A 19853-nucleotide genomic window follows, 5' to 3' on the forward strand; every position below is an offset into this window, starting at 1 on the left:
GTTCAAATCCTTACGCTTGCCCATTTTTTGAGCAATTTGAGCTACAGGAGCTCTTCTATTGGATCAGACTACACAGGTCAACCTTCTCTTCTCACATGCATAACTGAACCTTGGCCGCCCATGACCTTGTCACTGGTTCACTGGTTTTCCTTCCTTGTACCCCTTTTTGACAGGTCCTGACCACTGCAGACTGGGAACATCCCACAAGAGCTACAGTTTTGGAGTTGCTCTGACCCAGTTTTCTCGCCATTACAATTTGGCCGCAAAGTCGCTCAAATACTTACGCTTGCTCATTTTTTTTCTGCTTTTAATACATCAACATCAGGAACAACATGTTCACTTTCAGCCTTATATATTCCACCCACTTTCAGGTGCCATTGTCACAAAATAATCAACCAGGCAACGAGCATTTTTAGAAGGAGGTCAGGAATGCAGCCCCCATATTTCTCTCATGGTGGGTTTACTTTAGATAGCAAAACCAGCATTTCAATGTACCTTTCTTTAGAGAACAGTTACATGGATATAGGGGTTGAGGCTTCAGTAACCTGTAGACTCCATTTGCACCCAGTAAATTGCGGTAAATCTGTTGTATTTAAAATGCTATTTATCTGAAATGGGAGGCACGCTCTAACCCACCGACACTGTACAGACAGCATCTCAGATGCCTCCAAAAGCAATTATCTTTACCAAGTCTGGCATGTTATAAAAAATCTTTACATTTCACTAACTTCTATTACTAGCATAATGCTTATATGAAATCTGAATTTCAGCTGGAGAGATTGCGGGATGCTTGTTTATCGGTTTATGAAAACACGTTTCACATAGAAATGAGGCAATGCAAAATGTCCATTTGATTCTATGATTCTGTCTACACAGAGATTTAGCACTGAGGTCCTGGGCCTCCATGTAAAGAATACATATTTTCCCGCTTTAACCACTTAATTTAACCAAAAATACACATCTTCATCCAGAAGCCCCGTCTCTGCTAGTCCCATATTCATCCCAGCAATGTCTTTGGCATCTCACAGGCCTAACAGTCCTGCCCTACTCATTTAACTGATAGCTCCAAGTAAAACAGGTAACGAATGGCGAAAAGACTAGGTTCACATCTGTGCAGATTGCAGTTAATGAATTTTCAAGGGGCATTTTGCATTTTTCCCACATCTGTTTTTGATGTATTTATTTAGCAAAATTCGTAAACCGAGGAATTATTTTCAATGGATTTTCATTCGTAAATCGAAAATGACGTTAACAGAGGCAATCGTAAACCGAAGTACTAATGTATATGCCATGTTCTTTTTTTTTTTGTATGCAGCCTGTGGACTGAATGAGAAAAAGAGAAGAAATCTCTGCCAGAAAAAGTGTGTGGTATGCCCACCATTAGAATATGCCTCCCTGTATCCACCCACTTCTAATGGTGGGCACACATTAGGTCACACTTTGCCACATGCGCCAGTTCCAAGATTGTACAAATGTCTAAATAGTGGCACGCTTGAATAAAAACTGTCCATGTATAAGTGGTACCCCATATGGAAAAAGGATGACACCAAGTCCCAAACTATCTTGCCACTACTCCCCATGTAGTCTGGGCATCTGGGGGGCTCCACGTGACTATCTTTTTCCTCGTAAATCTGAAACTTATAAGTATAGCCTGTTGTCCTCTCACAGGTCTTCTACATCTTGACCCCATATCTGGTACGCTTGCTGGGGAGAAATTGTTTGAATGCAAGGTGTCCAGAAAAATTAATGAGGGACTCATCAACGCAGATGTTTTGCTGGGGTGTATTTTTGGTTAAGGTAATTTGCGAGGGGCTGAATTTTGTGGAGCCAGTGAAATTCAGGGTCACCCGGAGGACGACAGAGTGTATTGTCATTGAAATGCATAAAACACATTTTACTCTCATATCTATGCCTGGCCATGGCAGCAGAGAACACGGGATATGATGAATCGGGTCTGTGGACCAATACAACCGCAATTAATTTTCTTTAGTAATACCCGTGTTGAGGGTTAGGTCCAAAAAAACTTTAAATTCGGAAACCGTAATGAGTTTCCATACGAATGGTCTGGCAAGGTTTGAATTTGGGTTGTCGGCGATAAATTGTTGTACATATAAATTGCTTTGATCTACAATCAATGCATACAGATCTTCCATGAAAAACAGCTCCAAAAAATCAAGGGGAGTAGTTAAATTTGCTGTTTCCACCTTCCGGGTTGGGCAGTAAATAGGAGAAGTACGGGTGCTGTAGAATTTGTGGGCTGCCAATTGCAAGCACATCCGGAAGGATACTAGGGGCTCTACTGGCTTTTGTGCGAATTCTTGGTGGTTACAGGACAATACTTGTGCTCGTCACCGCATCGTTGTACGGCACTTATGGGACTCGCCATGTCACCAAGTCATACTGCAGTGCTGGTATTATTATTATTATACAGGATTTATATAGTGCCAACAGTTTGCTCAGCGCTTTAAAGTATAACGGGAGACAATACAGCAACAATACAGTTCAATACAAGAGGGTTAGGAGGGCCCTGCACCTTGGAGCTTACAATCTAAGAGGTATGTGAAAGACCAGGATGTACTAGGCCACTAGTACTCACCAGTTCACCAAAAGGTAGCGCAGCACTATTACTAGCACTCTGCTGCATATGAGAGTCATCAAAATTTACCGGCAAGTGCTAACAGAGATCAGGCCTGATTCTGCGAACACTGCAGTTTTGTGTGCAATGTATCGAGTGACAGTGACCTACTGACACTGCACTTGCTGGGGGGGAAGGGGGGGGGGGAGCGTAGGGGATAAACGCAGGTGCTGTCAGGTGCCAGGGCTGATCCCGCTAACGCTGCATTTTTGGGGACGCTATACTAATGTGAACGCTGGTATAGTGCTGATCTGATCAAAGATATTGATCCGTTCCGACCCTATACTAGCAATGGAGGTTTATTGTGTATGAGCGTCTTCCTGGCAAACGAGGGGTTAAATGTGATTACTGGTGTACTGATGGGCAATCTGATGCTATCTGGGAGGGGCGTGAAAACCACAGGAGCGCGAATCACATATATATATGTGATTTTGCGCACCTGTGCCTCCCTGTTGCAGTATTTCTGCTATAGGGCGGTCAGGAAGTGGTTACATAAGCGGTATGTGTTATGGCGCTGCGTCACTTTAACTGACAACTGCGCGGTCATGCAACGCTGCACCAAAATGAAATTTACATCCTTTTTTCCCCATGAATTGGGCTTTCTTTCGGGGGTTTTTGATCGCCTGTGCATTTTTTATTTTTTGCGCTATGAAAAAAAAAACCTGACAATTTTGAGAAAAAACAATATTTTGGACTTTTTTCTATAAAACATGTCCAGTAAAAAAATAAAAAAATCAAATTTCATCATAAATTTAGGCCAAAATGTATTCTGTGACATGTCTTTGCTAAAACAAATCCCAATACATGCTAATAAAAGTGACTTATGGCGGCAATCAGTGACTTATGGTGCCGATCAGCGACTTATGGCGGGACTGCGGCGGACATTCTGACACTGGGGGGGAACTGACTTGGGGTCACTGACATCCCCAGTGACACCAATACAGTGATCAGTGCAAAAACAAAAGCATTGACACTGTACTAATAGCACTGGGGAGGAAGGGGTTACCTTTTTAGGCAATCAAAGGGTTAACTGTCTGAGGGGAGTGTTTCGCTAGGGGGCGGGGTGTGTGTGCTTCTCTGTTACACACTGTCCCGGAAAGCTAAGCTCTGCTCTCCGGAACAGTGTGCTGGAAACTGACAGGGAGCAGAGTTGCATTGAAAACTGACAGGGAGCAGAGTTGCATTGAAAACTGACAGGGAGCAAAGCTGCACTGGGACCCGGTGATTGACACCGGCGGCCACGATCGGTGCCGCGGGCAGGGCAGTTGCGTGCCTCGCGTACGCCTCCTACCATGTAAACAGGATGACGTTTATAACCATGATCCTGCCTACAGGGACCGCTTTGCCGCAGTAAATGTATTGTGGGCGGTCCCCTAGTGGTTAAACATGCTTTAAGCTAAAAACACATAGAAAACACAGGCTCATAATCAAGATGTGAACAATAACCAAAAGTTCAAAAAGAGCCAGTTGACCATATGATGTAATACAGAACCTCTTAATGCAGCATAGGCTGGGGAATTAATTGTAGTCCAGAACAGGGTTTCTCAACCAGGGTTCCACGGACCCCTAGGGTTCCTCCAGAGATTGTTAGGGGTTCCTCGAGCAATTTCTGTCTCTCGGATAAGTTCCCACTAACACCACTGATCATCTTACCTATCTGTAAGGGGGTAATTCTTCCCAATGGCCACAAGTATAAAGAGCATACTTCCCAACGACCATCACACTAATGTATCATGAGTTGTAGGTATAGTCATTTTTGGCAGAGGTCCCTTCAGGCCAGAGCGTTGTTTTAGGGGTTCCTCTGTTGACAAAGTTGAGAAAGGCTGGTCCAGATATTGTAGTTCCCACACACAACACACTTCGAGACTTCAGTTCTTCCTCAGGGACAGTCCCGAAACAACACTAAGGAGTATGGTCAAGGATCACATGTAAGGATAAAGCCTGTGAGAAATTCTTAAAAACATATTCTGTGTGCTAAATCAAGCCAACAAAAAAAATAAATAAATAACTTGATAGGGCATTAACACTGCCTGCTCTAATCAAAGCAATAAAAAATGGCTATACATAGAATGTAAACATTCTTGCAAACCTCTGAGATGAAAGATGAACAAAGCACATCCTTCTATAGTGTGCACTTGCCTCAATCTAAAGCGCCTAGTGTGATGTCTCAGCTATTTTTGGACAGTTTGGGGTTTATTTACTAAAGCTGGAGAGTCCAAAATCAGACTCCCTTCTGCATAGAAACCAATCAGCTTCTAACCTCAGCTTGTTCAATGAAGCTTTGGCAATGAAACCTGGAAGCTGATTGGTTTCTATGCAGAAGGGAGTCTGATTTTGGACTCTCCAGCTTTAGTAAATAAACCCCTTAATGACAGCGCCCCTGCCCCCCCTCCAGCACACAGCAGGTGATTGACAGCCACAGCTGTGCATGTTTCCCTAGAAGACTATGTAGATGGGGTGTGTCCTTCTACTTGAGTCTCAGATTACACTCAGCTCTATGCTATGGAGTGTATGGCATCAGATCCCCACCCCCTGCCTTCTGAAGCTCAGAAATGCAGTGTATATCCTGTACTTTGAATGTCTGTAGAAGTGAGAGGACTGCAGATAAACAGGTGCAACTTATGTAGGATTATTTTTTTAAACTCTGTGTATCACCTAAGGACAGTCACCTTCTGGGTATAATTAAGGGTTTATAACCACTATAAAGTGAGTGTATTAAAAATAAACTAAATGTGTTCTCACTGAAAACACAGTACAGTTACTCTTGAAAAAAAATCATTCCATCATTGATGCCCTAAGATCCACTTCAAGGCTAATGGTATAAAAATAACCTAAATGTGCCCGTACTTAAAACACTCTAGAATTACACTTCAAAAATCGCTCCATCCTGATGCACTTCGATTCATCGCGCTGTTGCGTTACAGATGACTTTTGTTGTTTAATTGAATTGAATCTTCTCCAGGACCTGTACCTCTCAGACCAGAGAGCTGCGTCCAATGCCCTCGGATGATATATGGTACTAATATATGGTCAGTCTGACAGCGTTGTGATGATTCATTAGTGCAGTAAGTCTCTGGTGGTTCACAGCATTGCTGCAACTATGTGGACAACCCAGACAGCCTCTGTATATGAAAACAAACTGAATACTCAGGAGGCTATCTGGGTTATGAAAGGCGGAAACAGAGGCTTTGCTGTGCAAAACCAAAACTGGGACACAGACAATCCTAATTCTCCGACACGGGATGCCTGCAGTGCTGAAATTCAGACAGCCAGACCGGGAGTCAGAGACTAATTAGCAGCCCAAACTTTGTGTTTAGAAAGCTAAAGGGAAATGGTAAAGAACACAGCGGTGGGTGACAGGGCTTTCTCAACCAGGATTTCAGGGGGCTACTCCAGAGATTGCCCAGAGTTCCTTGAGCAGATTCATCTCCCACCAATGACCACCGATATAACGGAGAAATTCTGCACTGGCATCCAATGTGAGGGGCAGTGGTGTATTTTGGTTTTGTGCTGCTCTAGGCAAGACTAAAATCGGGCACCCCCCCGCATCTAAATTTGTCCCACCCCTTCCTGTTTAAGATCCACCCCTTCATCTGACAGCGATGGGGCGCTATTCCTCCCACTGACACCAACAATGGGGCACTATTCCTCCACTGACACCAGTGATGGGGCACTATTCCTCCCACACTGACACCAGTAATGGGGCACTATTCCTCCCACACTGACACCAATGATGGGACACTATTCCTCCCACTGATACCAATGATGGGGCACTATTCCTCCCACTGACACCAATAATGGGGTACTATTCCTCCCACACTGACACCAATGATGGGGCACTATTCCTCCCACACTGACAACAATGATGGGGCACTATTCCTCCCACTGACACCAATGATGGGGCACTATTCCTCCCACACTGGCACTAATGATGGGGCACTTCCTCCCACTGACACCAGAGAGAGAGAGGAGGGAGGGAGAGAGGGGAGGCAGAGAGAGAGGAGAGAGAGGGAGAGGGGGGAGAGAGGGGGGGAGGGGTAGAGAAAGGGGTGAGAGAGAGAGGGGGAGAAGAGAGGAGGGAGATCGAGAGGGGGGAGAGGAGAGAGAGAGGGGGGAGAGAGAAGAGAGAGAGGAGAAGAGAGAGGGGGAGAGGAGAGAGAGGGGAGAGAGAAGAGGGAGAGAGAGGGGGGGAGGGGAGAGAGAGATGAGAAGGGAGGGACGGAGGGAGAGAGAAGGGAGGGAGGGAGAGAGAAGAAAGGGAAGAGAGAGAGAGGAGAAGAGAGGAGGGCAATAGAGAGGGGGGAGGAGAGAGAGGGGGGGGAGAAGAGAGAGAGGAGATAGAAGAAAGGAGAAGAGAGAGGGAGAGAGGGGGGGAGAGGAGGGGGAGAGAGAGAAGGAGAGAGGGAGAGAGAGTGGGGGAAGAGAGAGGGGGAGAGGGGAAAGAGAGAGGGAGAGAGAGAAGGAGAGAGGGGGGGGATAGAGAGGGGGAGAGAGAGGGAGAGAAAGAGGGAGGGGGGGAGGGAGAGGGGGGAGAGAGAGAGGGGAGAGAAGGAGAGGAGAGAGGGAGATGGGAGAGAGAGAGAGAGAGAGAGAGAGAGAGGGGGAGATGAAAGAGGGAGATGAGAGAGAGAGGGATAGAGAGAGGGAGAGAGGAGAGGGAAGAGATGAGAGGACTTTTCTCCACTGATCGCCAATGTAAAGGGACTTTCCTCCACTGACCACTATTCTAGGGGTGCATTCCTCACCGGCATTCAATGTTCCTATAGGCCACTTCTTCACTGACCACCAATGTATGGGACACTTTTCCATTGACAACCAATGCAAGGAGTCACTTTTACACTGACCGCAAATTTAAAGGGGTTCTCCACAGACCACCAATGTAAGGGGGCATTTTTCCATTGACCGCCAATGTAAGGTTTTCCACTAACAACCAGTGAAAGGGGATGGAAATTTTCACAGTTTGTGTTTCTTTTTCAGCCCTTATTATTTTTATATTTTTATGAGTTATTTATATTATGTTTTGCTTTTGTACACTAGCCCTGGGGAAGTGGAAGGCATCGCCCCCGAAACGTGTTGACTTCACCTGATGCTCCTATTCAATAAACATTTTAATTGGACCTCAGAGTGTCATGAATTTTTGTATAGGGCACTCCTGAATACCCACCCCAGTGTTTGTCATTTGCTGAGCATTTTCTTTGAGGCTATCAGAGAGGCAGCGGCCCAGGACCACGAGAAGATTGGGATGTTTGGAAGAAGCAGTGCACTTTAATTGTGGTCACATACACAGCTCTATGCACACTACACATCCCATAGTCCATCTCAGGAGCGAACAAGAGAGGGTGGCTACATTCTTACATACAGTGGGACTATGGGGAACGAATGCAGTCATCTTCTAACAGAAAGTTGGATCACAACAGCAAAAAAAATGGAATTTAAACATCTGGAGGTGGCTGAGAGAAATAGAAGGGACTTTTTGACTTAAAAAAACAACTCACACTGCATGGGTTAACTGCTTGTTTTGTCCTGGGAGGACAGAAAGCTTACACTCACCTGATCATCCGCTCCAGCTGCAAATAGCACTCTCCCACGATCCAGCAGTGAACTGTTCCTGACGTCCTCAGGTCCAGAGCAGGTCTATGGGCTTGATGACATCAGGAACAGTCCACTGCACAAGACCACTTGACCTAGGGGGGGGGGAGTCAGGAGCCATATGGACTGGTCTTGTGCAGGGAAGATGGGAGGATTAGGTAAGTATATTTCCCTTCCCCAATCCCCTAAACCTGAACAAGCAGTTGACCCTTTCAGCGCAGACACAGCCCCACTGCAGGGGGAACATTTCAGAATACATACTTGAAAATATTTTTTTAAACCAGAGTCTAGAGCTACTTTAACTTAAAAGAAAAAGATTTTTACATCTGTTGGAGAGTTTTTCTGACTTCCTGTCGGGTGGAAAGGTTGTCCCGGGACAGGATGCAGTTTTAACCCCGCGCAGACAACAGTAAAACCTGGCAGGGGATCCCATCCTTCCCCACTCTATGCAAGACTAAAAACAGTTTTGGGTATAAAATAATAAAAGCATTGGGTAATTTTACTGTATATTGAAGTACATATAAATTAAATCGGTGAACAGAAGGAAAAACTAATCTATCGATCTATTGGAAGGCAACATGTTTTTATATCAGACATTTATGGATTCTTACTGCCTGGTTATCAAATAACCATTTGGTCTGTTGGATGTCATCTTGGAGTGTCAGTATAATAAGAGTTTATGACAGGGTGTGTGTAACAAAAGGCTGCATACCAAAATCCTTGCCCTGGGAGTTTACATAGACCCCTTAGCACCTCAGCCCAGATTCCCTGGTGACACGAAGGTTAAAAGGACAGATTACATGGCTTCTAGCCAGAAGGAAGAAACCACATGTGGACTGGAATGTTGACCTGGGTCATAGCATTTTTGGCAATATAGCAGTGCCCCCTGGTGGAGACAACAACATACTTCCGGGAGGATGGCAGGGGTAATACTATACTTCCTAATGAGTAGGGAGGACAGCCCCTTATGAGTTATGGACTGTTGGACTGCGCTCATTGGACGGAGGACTACACCAGGCAGGTCAAGGGTGTGTGTGTGGGTGGTGTTTGAGAGTGCTTTTGAAGACAATTCTGGCCATGCTTGCTCTCTTTGTTCCTTTTTTTACCTGGGACCCAGCTAAAGAATACTCAGCTTTGAGGACGAACTTTGGCAATATAGCAGTGCCCCCTGGTGGAGACAACAACATACTTCCGGGAGGATGGCAGGGGTAACACTATACTTCCTAATGAGTAGGGAGGACAGCCCCTTATGAGTTATGGACTGTTGGACTGTGCTCATTGGACGGAGGACCACACCAGGCAGGTCAAGGGTGTGTGTGTGGGTGGTGTTTGAGAGTGCTTTTGAAGACAATTCTGGCCATGCTTGCTCTCTTTTTTCCTTTTTTTACCTGGGACCCAGCTAAAGGATACTCAGCTTTGAGGACGAACTTACGTAACGTATCATCTTTGATTTTATTTCTATATACTCTGTAATATTGGTTTTGATTTCTCTGTTAGTGTTTTACTTCCTTTGTAAATATATAAGACCTTGCTTCTTTGAGCATTGTGTTTGTTAATATAGCTAATATTGCAGTATATTACCATCCATCAATATTGTCAGAGCTTAGATATATATATTTATTATAGGGACTGACAAACGAGTACATAGTTTTAATATAAATAGGGGGGTTCCAGAAAACTACCCCTACCCTCTATTTATTTCACTATGTTTTTTTCCATTGAGTAAGAAAACTTGATAGCTCTTTGCAAACTCTTTAAATCTTGTTGGCCGAACATCTCACATTCTCCAAAAAGCTTATTTGATAAGTGTCCTTGTCCGTAATGTTGTCTTTGGATCTGATCTGTAGAGCTTATCAAACAAAGAATAATAGTCCTCTTGATGTTCAGCCATCACTAAAACAAACAACTTCATTTAGAAAAACAACTTCCAACCTCCAAAGTTCACTGGAATAAAGGGCAAATCAATAAAGCGCAGAGACTAACTACAAATGGATGATTAAGAACAAGATGGAGTCAACTCTTTAAAGCTTAGTAAAACTTCCAGTTTGTGGGTGGTAATCACAAGAGGGGTGAGCTGTGGTTTTACTGCAACTACCCCCCCCCAAAGCTATACAGGCAGCTGTTTGGGGGTATACACATGCCACAGCCATCCTGCTTTGCATCATGGCAAACCAATCCCCCCCACATTGTGTTCTGTGGACAGTATGGGCCACCAAACATGGCCCACTGAAGTGAATGGTGCCATGCCACAACCACCCTGCAACCGCGTGAAGTGAACACGGTTGCAGCATGTTGGTGAAGGTGATTCAGGGGTGAGGAGGTGACATATCAAACCCCCCAAAAAGTTATCCGCTCTTGATCAGATCACTGTTCAGAGGGCAATGCTTTTGTAAGCGGTATTATGGGCTGTGAGTATTTCTCAAGCCAAACTTGTAGGCCTACAATGGAGCTGCAGCCATTAGAACTTAAAGAATATATAAACCCAACATTTTATATTTCTGGTATGTGCCTGCTGTACCATGCACTTATATAAAATGTATCTGTTTCTCTTTGTATTACTTTCTTTGTGTGAAATCCCTCGTGATGCTGCCAGTACTTCTGCTTTCCTATTAAAAACTGACCACACTAGTCAAGAGAACACAGCGTAGTCAGTTCTGTAGCTATGCTGGGAGCTCAGCCTGGTCTCCTCCAATTATCAGATTTGTCCTGACATGCCCACCCCTTCACAGCTATTCACTGGATAGACCAGTGTAATGCAGTTTCCCACCCATACCTCTCTTCACAGCTGAGAACACAGATAATGTGATCACTTATAAAAAGGGAAAAAAAATTATTTAGAATATTTTTTTATATCTACAGTATATACAAATGTTTTGCCTTTCATTTCTATTTTAAACCTTATGGCTTGTTTAAGAAGGTGAGAGTTTACACTTACTTTAATGGAATGTCTCTGTATAACATTTCAATAAAGTTTTTTAATTTTTTTTAAAGAGGAAACTGTAGGATGCACCATAATTGGCGCACTTGTACTGCTCTCATCCTCCAGCACAACAGCGGCTGCGTTCTTCTGCAGCTGCTGGTGTGAACCGGCCTTGAAGGGCCATTTCCAATGAATGGCACCATAAATAGAGCAGGAACTTTGCAGAAACCTGCACATCTTACCATGCATCTCCGAAACTCACAACTGCAAATAGGGCCTTAACCACTTCCCGACCGGCCGTTGCATATAAACGGCCGGACGGTGGCACTGCAGGGTCGGGTGCCCGTTTATAAACGGCCTCTCCGCACCCTGCTTGTGTGCGCTCCCTGGGAGCGCGCAGCACCGCGATCTAGTGCCCGCTGTGTCCTCCGGACACAGTGAAACACCGATCGTCGGACGGGACCTCTGTAGCAGGTCCCGATCATGTCATCACTGATTGGCCAATCAGTGATCACATGCAAAGTAGTAAGCAAGATGTCACTTGTGACATCATTGCTTACTACGTGTGAAATCTGTGAATGATCACAGAGGTCACATGGTACAAGGCTATTCACAACAGCCTTGTACCATGTGACAAGCTGTGACCAATCACAGCTCACTCAGTACTTCTCAATGAGTGCAAGAATGCAGACAGAGAGAAGGAGAAATGATTGCTTTTACATCCTTTATGGGTGTAAAAGCAATCAGTGTAAAAAAAAAAATCTTCATCACCCCCCACAAGTAGTACAGTGTCACCATGGTGACACTGTACTGCTAGGGTGACAGTATGTAAAAAAAAATAAATAAATAAAAAAAATAATATAAAAAAAATAAAAAAAAAATGTTTAAAAATTATCATTTTTGGTTATAAACTAATTTGGATTTTTTTTTTTTTACTAAAAAGATAATGGAATAAATTTTGGCCAAGATTTATGATGAAATATTATTTATTTGCAAAATTTTATTAAAAAAACACTTTTTTTCAAAATTTTTGGACTTTTTCATTTACATAGCAAAAAAAAATAAAAATCCCAGCAGTGAATATATACCACCAAAATAAAGCTTTATCTGTCTCAAAAAAATGGCAAAAAATTAATATGGGTACAGTGTTCCATGACCGCGCAATTGTCATTCAAAGTGTGATAGCGCTGAAAGCTGCAAATTGCCCTGGACAGGAAGGGGGTAAAAGTGTCCGGTCTGGAAGTGGTTAAAGTAGAACTCCCTACTTGTCCCTTGTGATTCCACAGACTATATTTTCAGAGAAACGATCCACTTCTGCCTGTCTCTAGATGAAAATTACCCTTTCATAACCCCAAAACCTTTGAATGTATTTTGCAAACTTATTTCCAAAACTACTTTAAACATAATGACATTCATATTTAACTTCTTAAGGAAATTACAGTAAAGATATTTTGAAAGTTGCTCAGCTAAATCTTTTCAAAAGAGCTTTCTCCTCCTTTGAGATGTTAAAGTCAGGTCTGCGTCTAGAATCTATAATACAATCACAAAGGGTTATTAAACCATTTGTACTGTAGTGCTATAATCTCTACCTCCAGCAAAATGAACATTCTTTTTTTTTTTATTCCATCCTGTAGAATAACAAGTCAGAAGTGAGCAAATTATGGGCTTTGTACATTGCTCAGAATGGGCAGGTTTAACATTTACGTCTGAAAAGTTCATTTATAAACAACACAGTCACAAATAATTGACAGAAGTGGAAAAAATTACAATAAAGTTGGTTTAAGTGCTTTGAAGTCTGGAATTAAAAGTTAAAGCTGAACTCCAAGCACAAAAACGTTCATTCTGATATATTCCTCAAAAACTAAACATGTGCGATTTGGTTTGAAACAAATTTAGTTTTGTTCGAAAATTCATTAATCGGACATTCGGATGCAAAGGAACAACCGAATCATAAACAATTAAAAGTAACTAAAATGAATCATTCATATCCATTCATTCATTTGGATGGTGTCACATGATACAATACTGCTTTGGGCCCGGGTGGAAATGAATTTCATGTTCAATTTTGTTCCATACATAACTAATTAATTGTGAGGAATAGGTGGTTGTTAAGGAGCAGGCGGCCACTGCATCCTTAACAACCATGACTCATCTGCTGAGTCACAAGGACAGGAAGGCACAGTTATAGTTCTTGCTCACTCCACTGCAAAAAGGTGTTCTGGTCAGATGATACTAAAATTGAATTATTTGGTCTTAACACTAAACAATATGTCTGACGGAAATCCAATCCAGCTCACAATCCATATACCACCAGGGGCGGACTGACAACTCATGGGGCCCCCGGGCAATAGGGTATCATGGGCCCCTGTGTGCTCGCCCAAACCCAAAAAAGCCTATGAAAAAGGTACCAGGGGCATCTCATGGGGCCCCCTACTGACCCCGGGCCCTCGGGCAGTGCCCGAGTTTCCAAATGGTCAGTCTGCCCCTGTATACCACCATTCCTACAGTAAAGCATGGAGGTGGTAATATCCTGTTATGGGGGTTTCTCTGCAGTAGTACTTGTCAGGATGGAAGAAAAAATGGATGTGGCAAAATATTGTGAAATTCTTGAGGAAAATCTGCTGCAGTCTGCCAGAAAGTTGTCAATGGGAAGAAGGTTTACCTTCCAACATGACAATGACCCAAAGCACACAGCAACAATGAGCACACAGTGGTTGGAGGAGAAAAAGGTGAATGTCCTTGCATGGCCTAGTCAGAGCCCAGACTTCAACCCCATTGAAAATCTGTGGAATGACTTGGAGACTGCAGGCCACAAACGGTCACCATCAAATGTAACTGAACTTCTGCAAAGAAGAGCGGGCAAATATTACAAAGTCTAGATCTGCAAAGTTAATAGAGACACATCCCAACAGAATAATGGCTTTAATGAAAACAAAAATAGGTTCAACAAAGGACTGACACAAGGGGGTGATCCTTTCTTTTTTCCAACAACTGTTTTTTGATTTTTTTCTGACATGTTGGTGTTATATATTCCACTTGCTTTTGATGACACGGTACCAGCAACAAGTCCAATTGTGGCTAAAGTATAACAATGGCGGATGATAGAAGATTCACACATGTACTTCATTATACACAATTCTTTACTTTTTGCCAAAGAATTTTGATGACTTCTTATGGGTGAAAAAGAACAGACAAGGGCGCACTCTCATCGTGCATTACCATGGTAAAACACGTGTTTATTGAAAAAAAGAAGATATATACTCACAAACCAACGTGATTAAAAGCAGTATATGTGGTCCACAAACACAGTCACAGTACATCTGTGTCTAATGATGCGAATGTGCTGACGCGTTTCGGGAGCTAAACCCTCTTCCTCAGAGCTGAACATCTTATGGGTGGTCTGGAATCTTTACACACAATCATTAATTGATAAGTTTTTTAAATTCTATACCTAATCAATTTTCATGAGGTCATGGCAAACAGTGCTAGGCAATTGGAAATCTCTTCACATACTGATCATTGAATGTAGGCTTGGTTCATGCAGCAGCCGTCTCTGAAAGCATTACAGTTGATTGCTTTTCAGAGGGTAGATAAGCAGTGGCTTCCAGGCACTCAGGGACCTGCCATCTTCTGAATGTCTGAATGTCATCCCCAGCTGTCAGAATATTTAAACAGTGGCCGGAACTGATTGGCTGCAGGAACTGTTCGGAGGGGTCAGCAGTTTTCTGGATTGAGGGATGTTGAGCGAAGTGGTGCTGACAGGGCCACCCACATAGCTTATGTCAGCAGGTAGGTTTACCTGGACTGAGCATGGCCAGCTTAAGTAGCAAGCTTTCAGTTTTCAGGTCATGAGATCAAGTATATCACTACAATCATAAAGAGGACGCAAAATGTATCCTCTATTCCACAGGTGTCAAACTGGCGGCCCTCCAGTTGTTGCCAAACTACAAGTCCCATGAGGCATTGCAAGATTGACAGTTACAAGCATGAATCCCAAAGACAGCAGCATGATGGGACTTGTAGTTTCGCAACAGCTGGAGGGCCACCAGTTTGACACCCCTGTGTCTATTCCTTCTATATTGAACTGTATTGTTAAGGACCTACTGTCGGTAGCCTCTAGCGACCCACAGGCCGGAATCCCTCAGGGTGTGGAATCTAAGCCCCAGTCTGCTGTTTCACCAGAGCCCCTGATGGTGGGGATGGACTTGAAGCAGCCGGAGACCAGCTCGCGACCCCCAAGTTCAACCAGCTGTGGTAGAGGTGGATTTGCCAGTGGTAGGTAACAAGTGAGAGCCAGATGTGAAGAGGTAGCGTGTAACATAGTCAGACAGGCCAGGTCGGTAACAGCAGAGGCAGACGGTACAGATCAGCAGGCAAAAGTATAAACGGGTCACAGGCCAGGTTCAGCAACAGGAGGTCAGGTAAACAGGAGAAAGCAGAAGAATGGTCAGACAAGCCAGAGATCAGGGCAGGAGAGAGTCACGATAATCCGGGTCAGGCAGATTCGGCAACAAAGGCAATCTCAGGTACTAGGAACAGGAACACAGGAATAAGACCATACTGCAATGTGAGCATTGCAAGAGCTGGTTTAAATAGCCCGCCCGGCACTGACAGGTGCGCCTGGGTCCTAGTGCCTGCCAGCACTGTCATTGGTAACAGGCGCGCCTGGGTCCTAGTGCCTGCCTGCCTCTATGTCTTGTCGGAATCCTACGCATGTGCAGATTCATGCATCGTGGCGATCTTCTCGTTCCCTGACATGTATTGTGATTGTACTGTTCCCCTTTATATTCTAAAGCGCTGCGTAAACTGTTGGCGCTATATAAATCCTGTATTATAATAATATTCCATACCAAGCTGCAAGCATACCATTGCATATGTTTCTGATGGGTAAAGTTGGACTTATATATAGTGACCCACGCTATAAGAGGGGCCACAGTATTATTCATGTTACACAAATCTCAGCTATAAATATAAAAACAAAAAAATAGATATATAAAAAAAATTTCCGTACCCCTACCTGATGGGGAGATATGTCTCCATGATATTGATGGTTCTGGTTTTCCAGCTGCCAAACATGTAAGCGATACATTTGTTCCTTCATTGACAATCATATTGGGGGAGATCTCGAAGATCTTTGGAGAAACTACAATACAATAAAAGAAATCAAGTGAAACATTTATTACATTATGCCATAAAAAAATAGTAAAGTAGATGTAAATGCTGACATTTAGCATACCAAAGCACTGTGTATCATAATCCATTGCCATTTTTTTAATTAAATATTTCAGTTCACTTTGTTTCCATTCTTTGTTTCATCTCAGTGCTATTGATCTTAAGTAGCCTCTTTGCAGCCACTTCCTTTCTACATTTACTCCAGGGATGGCTACATGGGTTTCCAGATAGTGACAACAGTGGGCCATACCTGCTTAAAGCAACTTTGTCACTTAAAAGTATTTATAAACCCCTTTTTTTTTTTGGTTAAAATAAAAAAAAGGTTCCCACCACTCCATCCCCCACAGCTTTTCCTCCCGTACCACTCTCCCCTCCCTCCTAGATTGTAAGCTCCAAGGAGCAGGGCCCTCAAACCCCTCGTGTATCACATTGTATTGTTACTGTATTGTTTCATGTACTGCCCCCCACTATAATGTACAGCGCTGAGCAAACTTTTGGCGCTATATAAATACTGTATAATAATAATAATACATAACTGCTTTGTGCATGGTATTTTCACCTGGTGATCCGCACAGTTAGGCTGCTTTCACAGTGATCCGCTTTCCTTCTGCTTTTCCATTAAATAAAAAAAAAAAAAGCTGAAGAAAAACACGTGACCATGTATTCCTATGAAACTCTTCACAGTCAGGTACATTTTAAAAAGCATGCTTGCTACATTTTTGGTGCAGTAAAAAAAAAACGCACCGGAAAGGCAGCTCTGCATTGAAATCAATGGAAAACGTGCCAAAAATGCATAAAAAATGCACCTGTGGTACGATTTTGGTGCAGTTTTTGGGTCCCATGTCATGTTAAAAAATGCACCGTAAACAGGGATCATTGTGAAAGTAGCCTTAGTCTGTAATTTTTCTACTTATTTTAACAGACCAAGTGGTCCAGCAAAAGTAGCAGTTAGAGGGTTGAGACAAATCATTTACCACTGACAATGATCAGCTTTTATTTATGTTAAACCTTTATTCCAAAATGTTAAAAAAAACTGTTACTGTAACTGCTTATAACGTGTTAGCTGGAGTTCTGCTTTAATTTGTTGATCAAGTCTGACCACTGGCCTACCTCACAACAGGCTATCCCCAATTCAGTCGATCCTGAATAGGGCAGCCAGACTCATCCACCTTACCAACCGCTCCGTTTCCGCCACCCCCCTCTGCCAATCCCTCCACTGGCTTCCGATTGCCTAACGGATCAAATTCAAAATCCTATCACTGACGTACAAAGCCGTCCATCATACTGCCCCGAACTACATCACTGACCTAATATCCAAATACCACCCAAAACGCACTCTCTGCTCTTCACAAGACCTCCTTCTTTCTATTTCCCTGATCTCCTCCTCCCATGCCCGCCTCCAGGTCTTCTCCAGGGATTCACCCATCCTCTGGAACTCCCTACCTCAATCCATCAGACTATCACCCACTCTCCTCTCCTTTAGGTGCACCCTAAAAACCCACCTCTTCAGGGAAGCCTACCCCACCCTCTGCTAACTGCCGATCTCCTCCACTCTTCCTACCACTCCATCCCCCACAGCTTTTCCTCCCGTACCACTATCCCCTCCCTCCTAGATTGTAAGCTCCAAGGAGCAGGGCCCTCGAACCCCTCGTGTATCGCACTGTATTGTTATTGTACTGTCTCATGTATTGTCCCCCATTGTAATGTACAGCGCTGAGCGAACTGTTGGCGCTATATAAATACTGTATAATAATAACTGTATAATAATAATCAAGTCCATCTAAATCTGTCAGTGTATCTGACACTACCGCAGACTGACAATGCTGCTGTCCAACGGTGTCTCCATTGCTTCTCCATTCAGAGTGGAACCACACTACAGAAAGTGTTACTGGCCAGAGCCCCCACTTGAAAATAAAGGGAAAAAAAGGAAAAAAAAAAGAAAAACAGTACGTAAAACAACAAAAAAATCTCTTTAGCCAAATTGGAGTCCTTTTGGTATATAATCAATGAAAAACATCAAAAACAAAACCTACTTTATAACTTCACATGACTTGGTACACAAAATGTAATGTATGAATATGCGAACACAAACCTACAAGGGTCATTGATTGCCGCAGGTTCTTCTAGATTAGTGCAGAGGCAGCCAGGCACACAGCAACAGTCTTCACTCTGGCTCAATGATCAGTCAGGGGCAGGGGTCTCCAAACATTCTAACAAAAGGGACAATTTACTGTCCTTCACATCTTAAGGGGGCTGGACTGTGCCCAGTGGGAGTAAACAATGTCTGAGAGGAGGGCGGGGGGGGGGGGATTGACCGTCAGTGGGAGGAATATTGCCCCATTTTTGTTGTCAATGGAAGGAATTATGCCCCATCATTGGTGTCAGGGGAAGGAATAGTGCCCCATTGATGGTGTCATTAGCAGGAATTATGCCCCATTGTTGGTGTCAGTGGCAGGAATAATGCCTCAGGGGCAAGATAAAGGCCAGCAAAGGGCTGCATCTAGCCCCAGGGCTGCAGTTTGGAGACCACTGGTCTAGGGGTTTGTTGAGATCTATTGCTGAATAAACTTGGGTGGTGTGCATGGAGCTGTGGATACTTCAGCAATACTGTATAGTAATAAGAGGACACTTTTCACTTTGTCCATGCTTCTTAGTACAGTCCCCCTAGTAGCAGCCAAGGGAATGAGCAGCACTGTGACATTGGGGGAGATTTACTAAAACCAGAGAGTGCAAAGTCTGCTGCAGCTGTGCATGGTAGCCAATCAGTTTATTCAATTAAGCTTTGAAAAAAAAAACTGATTGGTTCCTATGCAGAGCTGCACCAGATTTTGCACTCTCCACTTTTAGTAAATCAACCCCATTGCAAGAACTGTCCCAGTCCAAGCAATACTGGAACTTGTGCACAAGGGAAAAACAGCAGTCACCAGGATCCTAGGCTTAGGTCTGTACTCACAATGTCCCTGGATACTTGGATACCTCCTTCCAATATCATCCAGACATTCCCCCATGTGCTCTCCAGACCAGATCCCCTGTGGAATCCCTCAATTAGTTCCAAAGATTCTCAGAAGAATAGGCCCCCCAACTCAGACCCAGCTGGAACCTCGATGAGCATACATAAACTTTAGCTGGGCTGCCCAGAAGGTCAGCAGCCCTTCAGGGTGGAACTTCTCCTACTGAACAAGAACAGGGTTTCTCCAGGCCCTAGACTATTTATGCACTCCCCAGCCACCTACTGGGCATCCTCCCCAAGGGATTGGCTGAAACAACATAAATATGTAGGCTGCTGATTTTCCTTTCCAACCCACTACAGTCTAGTTGCCTCCAGAAGGCAGACAGAAACAATCAAACCTGTAGCCAGTGAAGCCCAGAACAGCCCAAAGCAATCACACACTGCTCCATTGATTACAGGGGAGCAAAAAAGAACTACCGTATATACTCGAGTATAAGCCGACCCGAATATAAGCCGAGGTACCTAATTTTACCACAAAAAACTGGGAAAAACTATTGACTTGAGTATAAGCCAAGGGGGGAGGAATA

The 19853-nt window shown here is 43.7% G+C and overlaps 1 protein-coding gene across 4 annotated transcripts in view; it reads right to left on the bottom strand.

Moving 5' to 3' along the window:
* Nucleotides 1-19853, bottom strand: part of NEGR1 (neuronal growth regulator 1) — a 782301-nt gene that overhangs the window by 332664 nt on the left and 429784 nt on the right. For 2 of the 4 annotated variants that reach the window (XM_089692157.1, XM_089692159.1), the window contains exon 3: nucleotides 16156-16287. In XM_089692157.1, the coding sequence (XP_089548283.1) occupies nucleotides 16156-16287 (132 nt within the window). The remainder of the gene's footprint in view (nucleotides 1-16155; nucleotides 16288-19853) is intronic. The other 2 variants (XM_089692158.1, XM_089692160.1) reach the window with 1 other exon arrangement.

The sequence above is a fragment of the Staurois parvus genome, unplaced genomic scaffold (assembly GCF_062004578.1).
Source record: "Staurois parvus isolate SC_StPar_1 unplaced genomic scaffold, SC_StPar_1.0 ptg000578l, whole genome shotgun sequence".
NCBI classification, from domain to species: domain Eukaryota; kingdom Metazoa; phylum Chordata; class Amphibia; order Anura; family Ranidae; genus Staurois; species Staurois parvus.